Here is a 20,831-nt window from a genome sequence, read left to right as displayed (position 1 = left end):
TACATGGCGTGCGTGACGGACACTTTTTCTGCGTTCCTGCGCTTTACGATGAAGCAAACTTGTGGAAAGCTCAATATTAAGCATGGGATAAGTGAGCCTGTGCTTAGAGTTGATATTTTGATGTTGGTGTTGATGTTTTCGCTGTCATAGACTGTAGGAGCACGGAAAACGCGGCCGTCGCGCACGCCAGCTAAACATTTGGCCGGCTGTACATCTTTCAGTGATCAACAAGCGTCACAACAGGCAGTGCTGAAATACAATGCGATTGGTGGTGCACCTATGCTGTCATTAAAAGACAAGTTGTATGCCGGACAGTTCGGTTGTTTCTTATCCTGTCACGCAAACTGCAACACAACTATTAAAGAAACATTCCCCGTAAGTGAGAATCTTTCATCAGGCAAAAACAAATGCAGGCATGCATTCATCTACTTGAAAATCTGTGTATTGAATTATATACTTCATAACGTAAATAAAAATGCCCAGAAAGCAAAATACTGACATGTTCACACAAATGAAGTGCAATTCACCTTGTATGTAAACTTCGTTGAGCTCATGACTTCAATAATGTTGAAGGCTGCCCAGCTGATGTCGTAACCTAACATTTGGAGCTGCAAGAAAATACCGGGAAAAAAGCCACACATAGTTACTTCAGAAATCACTAACTATAGTTTACCAAATGCAAATTTCCAGGCACTCCAGTGAAGTTACACCAGTAAATTTGTTCTGCAGGAGCCATTCTATTACTGAGAGCTAGTCCAATGTCCACAGTGTCCAATGACCACAGGCACATATCTGACCAAAACAATAGGCCAGATATACGTGCATGCCTAGCACATGGAAACAGCTTGCACGCCCACTCCAACGGCAGATCATCGTGAGTAACAGAGCAATCGCAAATAGCGTGCAATCGTAAACCACGACATATCCCAGACTTTTTCCAAAATATTTTAAACTCTAGAGGCAGTGTTTGCTTTATCATTTACATTACATAACTACCAAACAAGGCACCTAATATGGGCATACATAAAAGTCTAAGGCCTTCACATATCAAAGCATTTAAAACCCGCACATATCTCAGAGAAAAAATAAAACAAACGTGTTCTGCTGTACCTGCTGCTACACGTAACAATCAATATATTTGCAGAGTGCAACCTTTGAAGCAATTGTTAATTTAATTGTTACTCTCGCCCCTCATATGCTAATAAATGCACAAGCCAAAGCCTTGTGTTCTGCATGCTTCACGACAGTCACATAGTTTTCATTTCGAGTTTTCACTTACATATTTTAAACAACTGGAATGACATACAGCAAGACAGCATAAGTGCTCAATGGGTCAACCCATGAGCCATTCTCATTTCACAACCGGTCGGTTTGTCCCTTATGTGCATCACTGAATCGTCTTCCACAGGCTCACAATGTCAATACTGTCATTAAATGTAGCAGCTGACTACAAATAAACTAACCATCAGAAAGCTACGAGATATGTAAAGATAGTCAAAGTACTGAATAAAAGATAGGAGAAAAAGTCAAAGTTTTAAGACTGGGAAAAGCAGCTCGCCAACATATTAGCAAATAAAGAAGTTAGAAATGGGTTTTATCAATGATGTCAGATAGCGAGACATGTAGCTGTATATGGCAGGTTAATTTATAGGTCAGAAGCCTCAGCGGTAACCACTAACAAAGAGAAAACTCATGCTGGCACCTCCAGGCCGCAGTCGTTGAACACAAAATGAAGCACAAAACTGCATCGATCAAAATTACATTATGGAATGTTCACTACATAATGTGCAAACCACAACTCAAGGTAGTCTATATGCAAGACTAAAGGAAGATAACCCAGCTGTTACCAAAAAAAAGTTTTCAACATGCAAAAGTGTGCAATGAGCAAGGTTTCAAATCTTATTTTGAAATGTATCTGTGCACGAAGTACCAAGCGATGTATGTGTAACACACATGTGACCTCAACTTTTGTTTTCAAGCTGCTGCTAGCTAGCCTGCCTCTGGGTGCTGATAAGTTAGGGGGCCATTATCAGGTTCACTGGAGATATATCTGCTCCACAAGACACGGAAACTGCATGCACAATCTTATCCTTTCCAAAATCAGCACACAAAGAAAACGACACATTGCTCACGTATGCTAGCTTTGCAACAGCATTCGCCTTGACAGACATATTTTCCTGGCGTAGCTCTTCCTTGATTTCGTCGATGCATTGTGAGATGTACTTTGTCTGAAAATATAAAAAGAAACTCGGTCAATGTACTCATCGCATTAATGAGCGTAGCGAAGGCACGCGATAAAGTAACACTCGGACGAATTATTAGTGAATAGTATAATTCAATTAAGGTTTCGACGGCCCATTGCCGCAACTTTCGTTGCATTCGTTGCGGCCTTTACGGAGGCAAAGATTCAATGAGAGAACATAACCGCCACGGTAACCTTAGAGCAGGCTGCAAAAAGCAAGACGATCACTTCCAGGCGACTTCGCTTGAACCGGGAAGTAACGAAACCAGTTCACAGTGGTACCAATACTGATGTTGAGGAATTCTACAGCCTGCGCACATTAAACCAAGCCAGACAAACACGAACACATCAATCCGGAGGGCAAACCAGCGACTTGCTCTACTTGAACGGCTAGCACAAGCAAATTACAAGATCACACGAATGGATTCTGACGCGACATGACATACGGAAGCCTGTACCGATCGCTCGAAGCTTCAAAGCGTGCAATGCATTCACTTTAACATTGAGAGCGACTAGAACGCTGCATAGCTGTCAGGCACCCGAAACCTAGCAGGATCGGACTTTCAGGCAGGTCGCCGCTTGGGGCTAAAGTACAAATAAAACTAGAGCAAGCGCAAGACCAATAAATCGCAGCACTCTTGACATGACTGCCGGTCTCGTCACGCTGCACCGTGCAAGCTACTGAAAAGTGACGCCGGTGTGAAGACGCCTAGGAGCCAGCCGAGAGCCGGGCCTTTTAACTTATCGCGGAAAACTCTGCAACCTGACGCCCAGAAATATGGACTAGGCCTCCTCCCAGCCGAGCGAAAAGGGGAGTTTTCGACGCCACTGCTCTTACCTCGTTCTCCTTGTTGTTTCTTATTCCGCGGACGAGATCCGTCAAATTCTTGTCGAACATACGTTCGATGTTACCCTTGACTTTCCTTAAGGCCATTTCTTGCACTCGTTGATCGCTACATGAAGGCTCTAAAGTCGAAAAAAACAAAAAACCCTAGGCAACACAAGCGCCCGACCGACGGACCGTCTTGCGTGGACCGACGGAGAAGTCACGTGACATCCCGGTTGTTCACAGTCGCCCCCTGACGATCTTTCGGAGAAGTTGCTACATTGAAAAACTGGTTGAAACTGGCGTGTATCCTCGTCTACGTGCGAAACTAACGAATTCCTCGAGTATTATGCAAATCCATCGCTTTATTTCCCCCAAATTTTGTCTCCGTCGTACGTAAAAACAGTACGTTTATATTCGTTCTCCGCTAAAATACAGGCGATTCTTGGGAAACAGTACTTTTCAAGTGTGTGTTGTACGTGCTTTGGTGAAACTCATTAGCACGGCGCGCTAGGTATAAATAAAGATAAAAAAGTACCTGCACAGTTTTCATTGGAGAGGACATCGTTCACATTTTAACTAAACAGGTATCGCTGTTTTAACACAAGGTTGCAAGGTCCTTTAACAGGCAGGCATCTTTCATTTCGACGAAAAGAATTTTTTTCACAGTGACTGTTTTTTGTTTTTTTTAGTAATGACCACCTTGCACTTGACAAGCTCGAGGCCACGCTCCAAAAATATGTAAGGGCCTTACATAATCTCTCGCAGGAAAAAAATAAAAACCGTAAAAATGCGTTCTTGTAACGTGGTGAAACACATATTAATGAGTGCTTTGAACTAGTGTGGTGCGTCATATTTTAATATGCATCTTCTACTTGGTTCATATTCATGCCGCAACTGGAGCTTTTGATAGCCATTTTCTTAATTTGCTCTCTTTTATTTGGGCTAAACCCAAAATTGGCGCTCGAACGCTCGCAGTGGCGGGAGAACTCTCCCTCCGCCACCGGCCGGGACTAAACCGTTTCTATTCATTGCGCATGCGCAGGGGTGGGACACCCCGCCCCGTCCCGACCTCGCGGCATCAAAAACATAAACGCACAAAAGCGCCGCGGCATCAAATCACAAGGTGTGCGTGGTTCCTGGATACCGGCTGCGCGGCGCCGACGCCAAGCTGTTGCTGTGGGCATCCCCGCTCTTGGTGCTCCCCGGCCTGCAGCAGCGCGCGCCGCGACACAGCGTCGCTTGCGTCTCTTTCAAAGGATCACCGATCCCAGCTCGAAAGGTAACCGTACTGCTTTGCTCATTACGGCTCCGTAACTACACTTGTCCAGTGATCGTCAACTAGTCTGTCTGGGGCTTTGGTGCAGAGGGCGAAGTCAGGGGTTGACGCCCTGTCTACCATGTGTTTGGGAACAAAGCAAGTGAGCGTTATATTAATTAGTTGTCTGAGAGAAGTGACAATTGTTTGTCACTTCGGTCGTAACGTGAGAGCTTGATGCTCACGTCATGCGAAAAGTCTTGTCAGTTATATATTTATTTGATGTGCGATTGTGATAAATACACGTAGCACACGTTTCTCGAGCCGGTGTGAAACGAAAAAGTTGAAGAAAAAACTAAGACCGTTGCATTGGACGACCATGTTTCAAGTTAAATTTAGTGCAGCGTGCATTCAATTCCGAGTGTCGTGCGCAGGTGAGAATATGGACAACGCGAGCGCGGTCTGCTTATGAAGCGGCCGCTCGCTTTAAAACACCCTGTCGTGATGGGCGCACCGAATGAAAGTTAATGATGCTGTCTGCTACGTCGTCTCGCCGCTAGGGCAGCAGACGGCGCAGGAGTCGCCGGCTTGCCGCGACGCGGTCTATTGACCGCCTGCTCCCAGAATGGGCAAATGAGTCACTGCGGGCAGCCGCACAGAGTATCACGGTTTTCCCGCGGGGATTTGCACCGCGCTCACAGGTCTCCCGCCGTTACGGTTTCAGGAGGTGTCCCCTTTGTGCAATTTTTTTTCCCACTTATTTCGAAGCCCGCTGTCATTTTAAAAGAGGTCGCTTTGAAGAGGCATCCTGCTAGCGTATTTTTGCGGTACATAAAAAAGGAGGCGTGTAAGCACCACAATGAAATACAAGTAACGCTATATAGGCAAATACACTTTACCCTATATGTTTACAAGCCGTGCGACCAGTCAGATTGCTCTCAGGTATTTAAAAACGCGAAGTCCAACCCGCCACCATTGGGTAGGCACTGCAAGCTGGCTTTTCTGCAAGCATACTGTTGTTGCGGTAGAGCAAACTTTACGTTTACGATCGCAAGAAGGAAATGTTTATAAAAGGCAATTTTGTCTCTGCCGCTGAAGATAGCCAGCATTTCGACTGCAATGTGTGTTTGGCGATGGTTTTATCAGTGTTTTGTTCTGCCTTTGCTGTTTTTCTCTGTTCTGACATCCACACATGTCATGAGCGCGTTCGTGACAATAGCCACTGCTTGGCGAGCCCAATATATCTTCTAGAGCCACGAGAACTTAAATACGATCCAAGGAAATATGCATGCAAGAAAAGGTACATTGTTTCGAGCTGTAGGCTAACCGCAAATGATGCTTTAGTAGGATACCACTTAATAACGTAGCGGTTTTTCCCCGTCAAAGGATTCCCTTCCAGCCAGTGGCATCGGCCGATTCTGCTAACGTGACAATGCAGTGAATGGCAGTTGAAAGGGGATAGTCTAGTCCCTCCATGGTCGGGGATAGTCCCCTCTCTGCTCTGCACTATGGCGCCGCTCCTTGCATCATCACGCTAGCAGGTTCATGAGAATCGGCCGACGCCATTGGCTGGAAGTGGGTCCTTTGAAGGGGAAAAGCCGCTGCTTTCTTGAGTTGTATCCGACAGTAGTGAACTTCCCGGGGCATTGTTCCAGCGTTCTAGACAAGTGTGAGGACATCTTTACGATGCGTACGGTAGCCTTGGGGGCCATAATCAAAGAAATAACTAAAGGGCATTTGGCTAGGCGCACAAAATGCGAAACGTCCGTGCATGGCAATCAGATATAGGTATTTTTCTGCAACTTGCTGAACTGAAAGCTAATATTTCATGTCTATAAAGATTTCTGTCCAATTCTATTTCCTCAAACAAAATTTTGGCACAGTCATTTGGATCTAAAAGCTTACATTCGCTGCTCGCGCAATATCAAATGTTAATTTTGACTACAGGGGTTCTGAGAGCTTGAAAAAAGTCTACTTGGTCATTTCAGTAACTTTTTTTCCCCCGACAACCTACCGTAGGTCAGGTTCAAGGGAAACTTTTGTATCTGCTCTCGACACAGCATGAAATCTGCATTTTCCCGTCCGACACTTGATGTATCATGCTTTTTTTTTCCTGGATACATTAGCCTGCCGGCGGGCTTGGCCTCTTTAAAGCGAGAATATATTTCTGTTGCCAGAACGTATATGTTCGTGCAACATAAAAAAAACTGACTTGAACCGCATTTCGCAGCTGCCATGTATTCGAGCCAGGGGAACAACACCGCATCTTCTTCTTTGGACGACTCCCTAAAAGCGATCAAGGTGAGAGAACATCTCCAAAGGGTCCACGCTGCCTGCTGCAATACTCTTTGTTCTTTTATTTTCATCTTTGTCTCAAAAAATCCACTGTGAGCGGCAGACCAGTGTTCACTGCATGGTCAGCATCTGCTTTTAATTTCCCACATAACGTATGGTGCCCTCCAATAAAACCCCTCTCTTTTCAGTATTTTCAACAGAAGTCTAAAGCGTCTTCACAAATACGTCTCCAGAAACTTTCGTCGCTGAGGCTGGCGCAGGAGGGCAGCAAGTGAAGATCAGTGGCAGTAGTCTTTGCCCTGAAGTTTACCTCCTAACTTTACTTTGCTTACTCTACTTACTCTACTTACTCTACTCACTCAGTTACTCTACTTATTCACTTGCTTTACTTACTCTTCTCACTCACTCTACTCACTCACTCTACTCACTCACTCTACTCACTCACTCTTCTCACTCACTCTGCTCACTCACTTACTCTACTTACCCACTCTACTCACTCACTTACTCTACTCACTCACTTACTCTACTCACTCACTTACTCTACTCACTCACTCACTCACTTACTCTACTTACTCTACTCACTCACTCTACTCACTTGCTCTACTCACTCACTTACTCTACTCACTTGCTCTACTCAATCACTTACTCTACTCACTCACTCTACTCACTTACTCACTCTCTCTACTCACTTACTCACTCACTTACTCTACTCACTCACTCTACTCACTCACTCACTCGCTCGCTCACTCACAAAATTCCTTCCTTCACTTGCGCTGCTCTGGGGCTTCTCTGAAGCATCCTGTACCTGCTGCATCGCAGGACTGCGAGCTCCCTGCCGACGGATGCGCGGCGGCAGCCACGGATGGCGAGGAGGAGGAGGAGGACACCGCGGCCGCCAGCGCGTCCTCCGTCGGCGACGGCCGCGTCTACCGCATCAACCTCAGCCTTCTTCCAGTGGCTCTCACCGAGCTGGTGGCGCTCATGGCGCTCGCGCTGGTTGCCTACGCACTCAGGTGGGCCTCAACCTGGAGTGCGGAAGGCGATTTTTCACGACTGTTTTTCGTATTTAATGGCGACAACCACGTATGGGAACTTCAGTCTGAGATCTAATGAGTGAGTGTACTAATTTTAAACAGAGAATATCTAATTTTGCTACAGGCGAGTATAGTCCTTAGTACAGTACACAATAGGTCTTTGCAAACATTCGTGATCTCTGCGTTAGGCTTAGCCGCGATTATAGAGCCTATGGGAGGGCAAAGACGCGCTAACTGTGACGAGTTTATGAGCTGAAACGCGCGATAGCACAAGGGAACTTCAGCTAGGCTGCCCATAGCGCTTCGAGGGGGAGGTGGAGCTTATGTGAGGAGAGGCGCAGAAAGTGTCGCGCGATGTGCAAGCCGCATTGACGAATGATATCCAGCATGGGTCCATGAATCGATCGAGTGGTGGTATCATGGAGTCTAACCTGCTAACTAAAACCACATTCTGTGATGGCCCGTTCGCAGGTTGGTTTAGCATACGCACACTCGAATCACGCGATGGCATATGACATGTTCTCATAATCCAAGAGGAGGGTGTTCTCATTGGTCATAAATCCAATACGCGATCCCAAAGTTGTGACGTCACAGCTTTTTGTTGGTGCGATGTACGTAGTGCTAGCATGAATGGATGGACGAAGACTCTGTGAACTTGCAAATAATAGATAAATAATAAATCAATATAATCCTATGCGCAGGACGGGCTCGGCGCCGGTGCCGCTGACGGAGCGGCTGTTCCGCTGCGATGACCCAGACCTGTCGTGGCCCCAGAGCCCACTGGCCGCCGTCGCCGAGGACTCCCTGGCCCTGACGCTGCTCGGGGCCGGAACGCTGTACGGGGCTTGCGCCGCCCTGCCCCTGGCCGTGGTAAGTGCAGTCTCTGACGCGGTGAAGCGGGCCGCATGAAATAAAGCCACGTGAAGTCACGTGTAGTGAAGTCGCAGTATGCAACAGGCCGAGGTCACTCTCAATTGGAGACAGTCTGTTGCGACAGGAAAAAATGTGCTGTCTTTGCCAAAAGTAACCGGGCCACGGTGATTTGTTACTTAGCCGCATGGCGAAGCACTTATGGTATCCCTTAAGCTCCGAATCTGCGTGAAGTAAGGTGAACCCTTGTGCCCACGTTCTGACATCTTTCGGTCTTTAGGGGTGCTGTGAATGCTTCGTTATTCTGTTAAGAAGGAAAAACCTGCTGCTCGGTTACTTTTGGCAAAAGGGGTATGTGGTGTAGGTGTGAGACCGCAGATGTCGGCAAGCACCAGTTTTTTGACATTGATGGCATAGTTTTTATGGTGCAGGCTGAATTAGCGCGTTTTTATTTTTGCAAGTTTAGTTTGCTGGATACTTAAGGTACGTACATTCATAACAAATAACTACGGAAAGAGGTGCCATAGTGAAACACTGTGATAAATGACTTGTTGTAGTTACTTCGGAAAGTGTTCCGCCTGAGCATTATGGTTATAAAAAAAAATTCCCCGCACCTTGGAATAAATTTCATTCTTTCTTCTTTGCTGTAGACGTCCCTTTCTTGTGGTATACTGCTGACGTCATGCGAGAGCATGGTGACATCACTGAAAATTTCGTGCCATGGACGGCGTTGAACGCCAGCTTTTGGGCTAATTAGACATATAATGCTATCGCATTAATTAACGTACCACCTACAATTGCCACAGAAGGTCAGTTACCTCTGAAAACTTCAGATGTAGAGCATTCGGCATGAAGCTCTGCTCGCGTAGACGTGTCACTGGCATTTAAAACGCAGCAGGATTAACAGGGAAACCAAGAAACTAATTAGCAACATTAAATGTGTGCTGTCACTAAGGTTAACCACTCTGCGCGACGCATCACATAAAATGGAACGCAGACGCCGCCTAATGTGCCGACACAGAAAGCGGGCTTTGCCAAGCAGCACTAAATTTATGCGGTGAAAGCACCTCTAACGCAAGGCCTTCCTCGGGTCTACGTGCGCGTCAAGAATGTGTTGTTGACCTTTCGCCGTAAGAATCGGGGGATACAGGGCCCCGCTTGATAGTATATCACTCAATATAAAACTGCACAGCTGGCGCTAGGCAGAAAGTGGATGCTGCACAATACTTTCAAAATACGTGTAACACCGTATATTTTACGCATTTATGCGGGCCTACTCGGCGAACATCCCGCCCTCAAGCTTATCGTTTTCGTCGCCTGTATCTGCAAATTTCTAGGAATGTTCAAATCGTACGTGCTGCAATATTTCGGCCATTTTTCTTTTTTTGTTTTTGTTTTGTGTCTTTCAATTCTAGGAACATTGGAAAGTCGCAGGAAATCATAGATAGGAAGTCACAGCAGGTCGTAGTCACAGTCATCGTTAATATTGGGAATAATAATGAAAGCATTTCTTCAATCGTTCCCACTCATCCTCCCAATACTCCTGCTTGAAAGCAGCTTGTTAATAAATTTTAAAACCCACTGAAATAGAAAGCAATCAAGTTCATAATAATCAAGTAATCAAGTCGATAACAGTGTGCGAGAGCAGCGTGCCATGACTAAGCTGTGCCTGTGTCCGCGCATGCGCAGATCGTGCTCGGCGAGCTGGGCCAGGCGGCGTTCTCCAGACGCAGCCGCAAAGTGGTCCGAGCCGGGTGCGTTGGTTGCAAGATGCACCAGTTGACCCGCAGGATGCTCCGCCACACCGGTGGGTGGCTCACACCGATGCTGTTGCTCTCGGAGTTCCTTACTACTTTCACTTGCGAAACTAAGGTCAAAATCCGAGAATGTCCTGAGGCCAGTTTTTGGAGGTTAGCAGACGGAGGCGCCACCTGTGTGAGCTCTGGCGTCAGTTATCAATGACGCTTTGAAACTTATCAGTGCCTGTGTCTTCAACAGCCTTCAGCATTTCAAATTAATGCCGGGCGTAACTGTCCTCTAACATCAAAATTTTTAATGTGACAGCATGAAAATCCTCATCGGGGGAAAAGTGGGTCGTCGACAATAAAATTCCCGCATTAGCTCAAGGGAATTGGCGTCACCCCACCGGATTGTTCCCATTGGCTGGAGGCAACTGACGTCACCAAACCGGTAGTGACGCTACTTTTGATAAAGGCATCGACAGTTTATAATGCTATCGTATTGCCAATACATAACGCAATTAGACGTCCCTATGATTTTTTTTCAGACCTACTTGCGCCCCATATTTTTAACCACGGTGGCGCAGTGGTAGTGGGGCTCGGCTGCTGACCCGAAAGACGCGGCTTCGATCTCAACCGTGACGGTCGCATTTCGATGGAGGCGAAATGCTAGAAGCCAAGGTGGTCGAAATTATCCGGAGCCCTCCAGTACAGCGTCGCTCATAGCCTGAGTCGCTTTGGGACGCTAAACCAACCAAACCAAACCAAACCAAACCACTTGAACGTAGTCATCAAGAAACCAAAGTTTCTTGATGGCTACGTTCAAGTGCGCAGGCAGCGATAAAGCAGTGGACCAGGGGCGCATAGCTTACAGCAGTAGGGGGCAAGTTGAAATATTCTGCTCATAAAAAAAATAATAATCAGTAATCGATTTCTAGAGCAGCAGTTTGTGCACTATATCGATAACTAGCTTGGTGAGTTTAAATAGCATCTTCAAAGGGTCTTGGTTGCATCGTCTTGAAAATGCTCAGTCACCTTTTCTTTGCCGCTTTGTCGTAAGGTTAATTATAGCGATAATGACAACAGCCCAACTAATAGCCGTTCAGCAGCACATGGAAGATTTCTGGTCCCTACATCTCGCAACGACTATGGCCGCGCTGCTTCGAGTATCAAGGGGTAAAAATTTGGAATAAAATCCCTTGTGCAGTCTTAGCAACGTCTAATCCTTCTATTTAACTGAAGACCTTTTTTCTGTCCCAAATAATTACCTGATTTACAATGTAAATCGCTTAGTGCTCATCTCTTATTCTTTGTATTGTCGATGTCGGGTTTGCTATTCATATTTATCATCGAATAATCACTTCTAAGGCAACTACGTTTATTTTGTATAAAGAATGCTGCTCTTGTTCTCATATCTTTGTTTGTTTTTTTCATCAGCCCTTGAACACTTTTCTATTTTTTACACATTAGCCCTTCTATATTTTTGTAATTTGAACCAACTTGCTTGTACGCTTCGCATTTTTCCACCATTCACGTGTGTATTATTTTGACATGCAGTAGAAAACATTTGTCCTCAATAATCTCCTTGCTTTTATTGCATGATCCATATTAACTAGCTTTTGGCTAAGGATCCAGACGGTGATGTTACGTATTTTGTTCAAGAAATGATAATAAAGAACTGAAACTGAAATTGAAATTTGGCGATTCAGAAAGCCTTCTGTTAACTCTTGCTGTTGCATACGCAATGATTTGCCGATATTCTTCCCTCATCAAAAGTTTCCGTTTGATCGATGGTCGTGCATTGATGTCCATGCAGGCCTGTACCTGCTGGGCGCTCTCTGCACCAGCGTGGCGGTGGACTTGCTCAAGCGGGCCGTGGGAGCCCAGCGGCCCTACTTCCTCAGCGTGTGCCAGCTGAACCGCAGCTGCCAGCCGGCGCACCGGGAGACGCGATACTACCGCAGCCACTTCTGCCGCGCCGCACACGAGCCCGAAGACGTGGCCGACCTGAGGGACGCCAGGTGGGCTCCACCGCTGCGCACGGCGACCTCGTAGCTCGAGCCCACAACCGTAGCTGAAGCTCGCATAACAGCTTTCACGCTCAGATGAGGCGCTCTGCTCCCGTCTTGTCGAAGGAAAGCAAAAAATTGCGGGGACACTTTGGCAACTAAAGTGTTGAGAGGCGCAAACCGAGGGCACTATGCCGTGACGACTTCCGGTGGATGTGACGTCACACCGTTCCCGTGGCTATATCGATACCCAAATTATGCATCTTTCATGAATCTTAAGTGTTAATTACGCTTAATTACACATTTCTCTATCTAATTTGACATAAATCCTACGTTCTTCCGGCTATTCTGTGACAATTTTTACTATGCCGTGACGACTTCTGATGGATGCGACGTCACACCATTTTCGTGGTTATATCGACGTTCGCGCTATTTCGACATAAATTCGACATTTTTGCCTATAATTAATTAACTAATTAATCTACAGTCACCAAACTTGGCTACCAGGTTCATTTCTTCATCCTCTATCTGAAGCAACCATTGGCTTTCTTCTAACTTTTTTTTTTCCCGAGTTAAACGCGTGTGACACGCTTTGTTAACGGACGACAGTATGAGCCATTAAAGGCTTTCGCCTTAAAAACACCAGGACATGGCAACTTTATCGGAACAATAAAGCTGGATTGTGACGTCGAGGAACACAAACCCCGATACTCAACAATTCTGGACAAACATAACGGACGCCAACAGTAACCGAAAACAAGAAGCATAAAGGATGCCCTTTTGTTTTTAATTTGTGGTTTTTCATAACTCACCGCCATATGCCCTTACTGTTCACGAGACAGTTCGCTCGGTACGGAGGATGTATTGCGTAGAATTGATTCGCAAGACAAGTTTAAAATGGCGCGAAGACACAAGAACCATAGACAGGAAGGAAACTTACATCACGGCGTCGATTTCTAATTATTTACTTGAAAAGTTCGAAAGGAGAATATATTAGATGACGACTATCAGCATGCATCCGGCTATTGCATTATAACTTTATACAGGAAAGACCGTGCTGTTTGCAGAGTGTGCTATTTGCTCTGTGCTGGCGGTGATGTTCCCGCTTCTGCACTGCACTTTACTAGCGGGAGCGAAAGGCAACACGAGGTGGTTGCTAATCAGACGTAGCTTAAGCTGCTCCCGACAGCTGCTACGCGTTAGTTTCACGCAGCTAGCGTGAAGTTTTCAAGTGCATGGGTGGTCACGGCCACTTCAACCTGTCATAGACAGCACGAGAAGCAACTAACTCTATGGTTGGTCTTTCTTTTTTCCTTTTATATACTACAGCATGTCCTTCCCGTCATTCCACGCTGCTCTCATCACATACGCCGCCGTCTACGTCATGGTAAGTGCAACAACCGAGATTCGTTTCCCGTCCTATGGGATAGCTCTAAGGAAAACTTCCCGTTTGATTAAGTTGCGTGGAGAAATTTACAGAAGTTCGTTTAATATTGCGTAAGAGGGAAAATTGGAGACAAGAAATTTTTTTTTTATTCTGTTCAACAATATTTTCACATTCGTAGTGACGTATTATTGTAGGACATAGTGTTTTGTTTTAGTTTGTTTTTACGAGATTTAACGTCCCAAAGCGACTCAGGCTATGAGGGACGTTGTAGTGAAGGGCTGCGGATAATTTCGACCACCTGGGGTTCTTTAACGTGCACTGACATCGCACAGTACACGGTTTATTTCGCCCCCATCGAAATGGGACCGCCACGGCAGGGATCGAACCCGCGTGTTTCGGGTCAGCAGCCGAGCACTATGAGCACTCAGCCACCGAGGTGACATGGTATTTGCTGTCGTATTCTTTCCTTGTTTTACATATGAAGGAAATGTACGGCGAACCCGCATCTAATATTTTGTTTATTATGTTAACGAGCTATCATTCCCTTGCAATAATCAGTCCTCTACAGATCATTAAATCACAGGTGAGTACCAGCAACCAACATGTTAACGAGCCACGTGACATTATGCAAATTCGTATGGGAGTTTTATATAACATGTTCCATAAGAATTCGCATAATGTCACGTGGCTCGGACGGCAGCACGGACGCAGGCAGAAGCTTGCAGGCTTCGGGCAGAAGGCTAGCGCTGAAGCTAAGCTGCTAGTTAGGCTATCTTGGCGGCGACGATAGCTGCAAGTGTGCATGGACGGTCGTCGGGTGAAGAATCACTGAACGCTCGCCTCGTTCGGTTCCAAGGAGATGAACTTTCGAGATAAACCGCAGAAGGCACCTACAGCAATCTCGAACACCTCGTGCGCGGCTACAATATTGCCAGGCAAACCCGGTCGCTTCTCGCGTCAAGCACAAAGCGATAAGGGTGCGTGTCGTTAGCTTCGAGCATCAAAAACAAGCATTAGAAAGCTTTGCGCTAATATTAACCCAGAGTAGCTTAGCTATAATCTGCGGGTACTACATTTTGCAGATGATATTCGAGTGTTTCTTTATTAAACTGATCTGGCGCTTCCTGATTTGAGGCATATAAAAGAAAATCAGATTGTTTTGCGCAAATGTATTCCGCTTTTGTTTTCTTGTAACAGCGCTTTGTGCCGTAATTACAGTCCGTACAGTAGAAAACATGCCGTCCTTGGCGGCTTTCAGCCAGTCAGGGCGCGTCGTAGTGTAGCAGATCCTAGCAACCTTACTAGTCGGCCTCGTTCCTCTGCTCGTGTTTCTATCACCAAAACATTTTTTTCAAAGCCTCGAAGCGTATTCTTAAGATATAATTCCTGGATACGAACGCACACTGCGTTCTACTTATGTGTACCGTTTCTTTAGCTCAACAGCGCCTCTGCTTCTACTCGCGTCGGAACGTTTTCATCCCTGAATTCTTTCGCTGAACGAGACTTCACCTTACAGTCTTGATTCTGGATCACGAATGTTGTTTCGTTTTTCTCATGCTTTGCACCTGTAATTTCCGGTGCTGCTTTTGACTTACATCACTGATTCAAACTTTGGTTTGATTCCAACTTTGGTTTTAGGGTACTCTGAATCGCTCTAACTTCAAATCTATAGGAGTTCCTGGACACCTTACTAGGTCTTTTTTTTTTACTTCTTGCTGTTATAACGAATTGTCACAAATTCTCCTCCCACAGTGTGTTTCGTAGGCGCTCCCCCCCCCCCCCCCCCTCCCTTTGTAATACTCTCTTAAACAGGGCCCTTAGCGGCATTTCAATAAATGAGCGAGTGACTGCTGAGTGGGTGAAAAATGAATGAATGAATGAATGAATGAATGAATGAGCCACCGCGGTGGCTCAGTGGTTATTAGAGCGAAACAAAACTGCGCGAAGACGACGGGACGAAAGAAAGGCACGAAAGGCCGTCGTCTTCGCGCAGTTTTGTTTCGCTCTAATCATGAACCGACTAGCCCAACATCATGTCTTACTTCAGTGGTTATGGCGGTCGGCTGCTGACCCGAAAGACGCGAGTACGATCCCTGCCGCGCCGGTTGAATTTCGATGGAGGCGAAATTCTAGAGGCCCGTGTACTGTGCGATTGTCAGTGCACGTTAAAGAACTCGAAAGGGTCGAAAATTCCCGAGCTGTTCACTACGGCGTCCCTTAAAGCGTCGCTTTGGGACACTTAACCCCCATAAACTAATGAATGAATGAATGAATGAATGAATGAATGAATGAATGAATGAATGAATGAATGAAATCGCGCAGGTGTACCTACACAGTGTGGTGCGCCTTCGCTCCTCACGGCTCCTGAAGCCGGCGGTGTGCGTCTCGTTGGGTCTGCTGTCTCTGTTCGTGTGTGCCAGCCGTGTGACCCTGAGACGGAACCACGCGGCCGACGTGCTGGCCGGAGCCGCCATGGGCGCCGCGGTGGCTGCCTACGTGGTGAGTAGTAGCGCTTAGTTTTCTCTCTTTATAGCCCCTGCTAACCGAACTCACAATGGGAACCGTCATTCCTTCGTTACATCCATTACTTCGTTATAATCCGTTTCGTTATAACGAGGTTCGACTGTATTTCGATGTATGTTCACATTCTGTAAGCTTGACAAAATGCCTCTCCGAGACGCGCATGCGCATTGTCGATGCTGTTCTCACTTCTTCCCTCGCTAACAACCTGGGGCCTTATTCCCTAACGATACCTTTAATTTTCCATTAGTTCGGTCCTCTCCCATTGCTCGCTGCTCTCATTTACGTATAGGCTGTGAGAGAAGATGTTATGCTGGTCGTGAGAGAAATAAGTCCATGATGATACTTACTTGAATAAAAGCGTCCTGGGCCCATGTCGCACTGTGGTACCGGCGCCGGCGTCGACGAATTACAGAGCACGATGACGAGTTAGACACGTCTGACGAGCTAATCTACGCTAATCCTGTCTCGGCGAAGAAACTGGGCGTTGGGTGTACGTAGAAGTGACGTAGCGTGGTCCCTAGCCGTGGCTCATCCGGACTGAATGCAGCGGTAGCAAACTTGTGTTGCGACGTGCCGTCTAATGCGATTTGAAGGTTACCACGTCCACACAGCCTAAATCAGACCAACAATTTCTTCCTGACGTGACGGTCACTCAGTCAGCAACAAAATAGATGGTGCGAGTTAAACCCATCGTTTGGCTAGATAAGCTCATGTATTCGTTGCAGCCTTGGTTCTTAATCTGAGTTCAATCCGTGTGGGTTAAGCCTGAAGTCGTCACCTTCTAGTCGCGTTAAACTGTACTTGTCGGGGTCATCACAGTGCGGCCAAACTTTCTAGCAGTCGGCATGGCTTCCACGCAGGGGCTAGCCAGCCGAAGAAATGTGACAGCGGGATAAATAAAGACTGCTTTATCTGCAGTCGTGAGTAAAAAAAAAATGTTAGCACAGTGACTTGCTACCGTAGCACAGATAGCAACGCTCGGCGCATGCGGTTACGAATACGCCGATAACAAAAGTGCTACGTGTGTTTCCAAAGCGCCGGGCCGCGTCAGCCGCACGGTGCAATTTTCGCCTCTCCGCTGACGTTATTGTGCTAATCTTTTTTTACTCGAGATTGCAGTTCTCGCATCTGAGTTTTGCAAGTGTTCGAAACGGGGACCGGCAGCATTACGGTTTCTTTAGACGGGGCCCGCTAGAGACCCGGTCAATGCGTCTTTATCTTCGCCCCTGTCCTTCGATCTACGATTCCAAGCGGTAGTATCCCAGCATGCACTAGACGGTTTCGCGGCGGTTGGCGCGCGCCTCGGTTACGTCAGCGCGTGTTGCCGACACTCGCTGGGCATCGAGATGAGTTTGCGCTATGCGGGTTAGCACGGTGCCTGTCTTCAACAGGCGGCCAACGGAGGGAACTTTCGTTATAAAACTTCTAGCGCACAACAGTGGATAGCGGCGGCGCAGCGACCAGGCCAGCTGTGTCTGTGATTGGCAGTTTGTTTCCGTATGCCTGCTGTTGTTTCGTCACGATTGACGTCGCGACAAAACGAAATGAAAAATGAAATGGATCTTTACGAAATACCGGCCCTGATTTCAGTGCTGCTCAGGGAACTCGATGGAGCGTTTATGCAAGCGTCGTGTTTCTCGCTGGTATTGAACGCCTCCCAGATTTCTCTTGCTGTTTTGTCCATGCCACGTGTGAAGGTTTTGCGACGTTTTTCTATTGCCGCGCAGAGATATTTTTTTTCCTCTCGAAACCACATTCCTCACACTATTGTCAATCACTCTAGCTCCTTCGTGTGAAGTTGTCGTTCTTGTGTTTTAATGCGTGAACATTAGAAGTGTCTGTAAAAGCGGGTATGGCGACCTCCATCTGTCGGTAGCCAGTAAAAAACAGGTCGCCCCTTGCCCACCGTGGCAGGTAGCAGTATGACACCTCAGATATAACGGTCTTTATTGTGTTCACCTCGGATATACGAACCTAAGTACGCCACTTCGGATATAACAAACTTTTGTGTCTGGACCTTGGGTGCAACGAACTGCCGCCGCGGCGCAGCAGGCCGACGGAATAGCGACCTCGGATATAACGTACTTTATTGTGTCGATCTCCGATATAACGAACATTTTGCTGTTAATGCATTCAAACGATACACCGAGTATCCCTCAAGAGCTTTTTGTATCATGATGATGATTCGTGCAAAACATAGCACGTTCAAACATAGTATTAATACGCACACAACCGCTAACTTCCAACGTGCACAGTCTTATGAACAATTAAGAATTTCTACGTCCGCTGACGTCATCTCGCAGTGCCTGTGCTCCGCCCACCAGTTCCGCGAGCGGCGCTGTTCGAGGGGCCCCGGCGCTGCCTCGGCGGTGGCCGGGGTGCGGCCGCACTCGCAGCCGGGTGCCGGGCCCCTCCTGTACCGCTACCTGCACATCCCGCACGTGGCCTACCGGGACCGGTCGGGAAGGGACGCCTTCCAAAGGGACCTGCACAAGCGCATCGTCGAGGACCGCAGGAAGCAGCAGAACACCGACGCCGGGGCAGGGAGAAACGCCGCCGCCGTAGCTCAGCAGGCCGACGGATGAGCGGCCGCGTCGTCGCGAATCACGTTCCAAAAGTATACTTTCACGGGCTCGGCACGGAACGGTTGATGCGCGAACAAGATGAGCTTAAGTAAGCTCACGGACGAACACAAAATTTCAACGACTTCCGGGGGCATTTTTGTGGCATATGCAGTGTCTCAATCGTTGTATGTGATGATAGGAAACTGCGGAGTTCATTTAGCTGGTCAACGACATTGTTAATCAGGTGGGTGAAGTAGTGGACGCTCTCAGAAATACGTCCTTTACATGCCTTGTTATCTTGCTGAGCCTTTTAATGGGCGCCTCGTAAGGAGCAGAGGGAATGAGGTGGTGAGAGTGCTCGGTCAGGCTATCGCTATCGCTTCTTCGTCCCGAGGGTGAGGACGAAATGGCAGAGAGTACGCGTGTGTTTTTAATGCTGAAGCGGTAATAGTGGCACTTGGGGAAGACGTCGGTGCATGTATGTGAAGACAGGAAATTTGCTGTGTGTGAAACCTCGATGAGTGAAGCCTCTACCCTTTAGAAGCGCCGCCCAACAGCAACCTCTCTACAGTATCCCCCTGGCTACAGGTGTTGCCTACCCACCCATCAACTCAACTATGCCCTCCAGATGCACCACCCATCTACCTTCACCCTCCCGCTACCCATGAGAAGGCCACGTAACAGCAGAATAAAAAATCGGGGGCCAAATAAAATTCAGAGGATAGAGGGAGAGTCATATGTTGCCCTCCAAAAATAATCGCCCCCCCCCCCCCCAACCCTCCTTCTTACCCCACACTCACTCACCACCACCCTCGACTCACCTCCCGAACGCACCTCCACCCACCCATAAAAGTATACACTAGACTGAAAGAACCAAAGTAATCACCAAGGGCAAATCCACCTGCTATCGCAGCTTTCTTGCATCAGGTTTCGTAACTGTCCTGTCAATTGTCCTCTCGTCTTTCAACACGATAGAGCTAAGCCTCCCAAAACGATAGCGTTAAGCCTCCCACGTCGTCATCATCGGCGGAGTTGTTGTGAGCGAAAATTCCCCGGAGAAGCAGCATAGGTGGACCACCTAGTGTCACGTGACCTTGTGGTGTCACTACAACCTTCCCGCCGGATTGTGAGCAAACTGACCAACGTCTCAGGTGGCGGTTCAATTAAGGATTGGTCGCGACAGGTTGCTAGGAAAGAGCAATGTGGGTCGCATAGGCCCCACCGATGGGAGCACCTGCCATCGCGGGGCAGTGGCGCATCGCTTAACCGCTGCACCACTGCACCAGGAGCGGTATGAGGACTCCCAGGGATCTATGAATGCAAAGTAGACACCCACCGATTCCGTGTATATGGACGTTAACCCACTAACGCGAAGGCAAAATACCATTAAGGCGGAGCTTAAATGTCCACTTAAATTTTTTTTCGAGTTCATATACAAATTCCAGTCTTTTGGTGTGTACACTATAGTTCTGCGTCTCACATGGTTCCATCCTCCTGTCGAATTTCGTGGTGCATACTGTGCCGAGATATGCAGGAAAAGGGGTTGGTTCACGCCTGTGGGGTAGTTGAGGTTTTTTCAAACTGTTCTGTTCACAAAATCTCAAGCAGCAAGGCGTCCGTGGCCGAGTACCTAAGGAAACGGAACTATGCAAGGACACAGGCGACACGCTCGTTCAGCTGTGAGTGTCCGTTACTGTGTAGCTGCACTTGAACACGTATGGTGACCTATCGGCGATGGACGCGTATGCGCCGCAGCCAATATCATAGCCGCCGCTCAGAGCCCTTTCGGTAAAGGGCAGTGCCGTCATGTTTATAAAATCCCCTTTTGGGAATTGCCGCACTTTTGTATGCCTGCATACGACTTGCAGAATTGCCGGCGTTGTGTTACTGTCGATGATGGAGAAGCGGTAATGCCTGAGGAAAAAGAGGTGGTTTGCGATAGCCCCGAAAACGGAACTGATAAATCCATCTACGACAAAAGCATTTTGGAGGCCCTCTTTTTTATATTTTTAAATGGGAAATGCATGTAAATATCCTTAACACTTCCCACCCTCGAGCATTAACACAGCACGAAGAGCCTTTTA

At 47.3% G+C, this 20,831-nt stretch overlaps 2 protein-coding genes across 2 annotated transcripts in view; one reads left to right on the top strand and one right to left on the bottom strand.

Moving 5' to 3' along the window:
* The window catches only part of g (adaptor-related protein complex 3, delta 1 subunit-like garnet), a 71,370-nt gene extending 68,073 nt beyond the window's left edge, over positions 1 to 3,297 (bottom strand). The window contains exons 1-3 of the mRNA XM_089547580.1: positions 3,081 to 3,297; positions 2,133 to 2,228; positions 528 to 608 (exon numbers count right to left, since the gene is read on the bottom strand). Coding sequence (XP_089403706.1) covers positions 528 to 608; positions 2,133 to 2,228; positions 3,081 to 3,176 — 273 coding nt within the window. The 5' untranslated portion in view covers positions 3,177 to 3,297. The remainder of the gene's footprint in view (positions 1 to 527; positions 609 to 2,132; positions 2,229 to 3,080) is intronic.
* Positions 3,298 to 4,181: 884 nt separating this feature from the next.
* On the top strand, positions 4,182 to 19,468 carry LOC149366011 (phospholipid phosphatase-related protein type 1-like). The gene is made up of 9 exons (XM_089549991.1): positions 4,182 to 4,350; positions 6,557 to 6,627; positions 7,441 to 7,634; positions 8,357 to 8,525; positions 10,215 to 10,332; positions 12,081 to 12,285; positions 13,603 to 13,660; positions 15,983 to 16,159; positions 18,487 to 19,468. Exons 2-9 carry the CDS (start codon positions 6,562 to 6,564, stop codon positions 18,766 to 18,768), a joined length of 1,269 nt encoding a protein of 422 aa, XP_089406117.1. The 5' UTR covers positions 4,182 to 4,350; positions 6,557 to 6,561; the 3' UTR covers positions 18,769 to 19,468.
* Positions 19,469 to 20,831: the final 1,363 nt, after the last annotated feature.

This window comes from Amblyomma mixtum, chromosome 1, assembly GCF_055824585.1.
Source record: "Amblyomma mixtum isolate Tamu chromosome 1, ASM5582458v1, whole genome shotgun sequence".
Taxonomy (NCBI): Eukaryota; Metazoa; Arthropoda; class Arachnida; order Ixodida; family Ixodidae; genus Amblyomma; species Amblyomma mixtum.
Note: the sequence above shows the minus strand (reverse complement) of the source record. Positions and strands in the feature narration are given on the sequence as shown.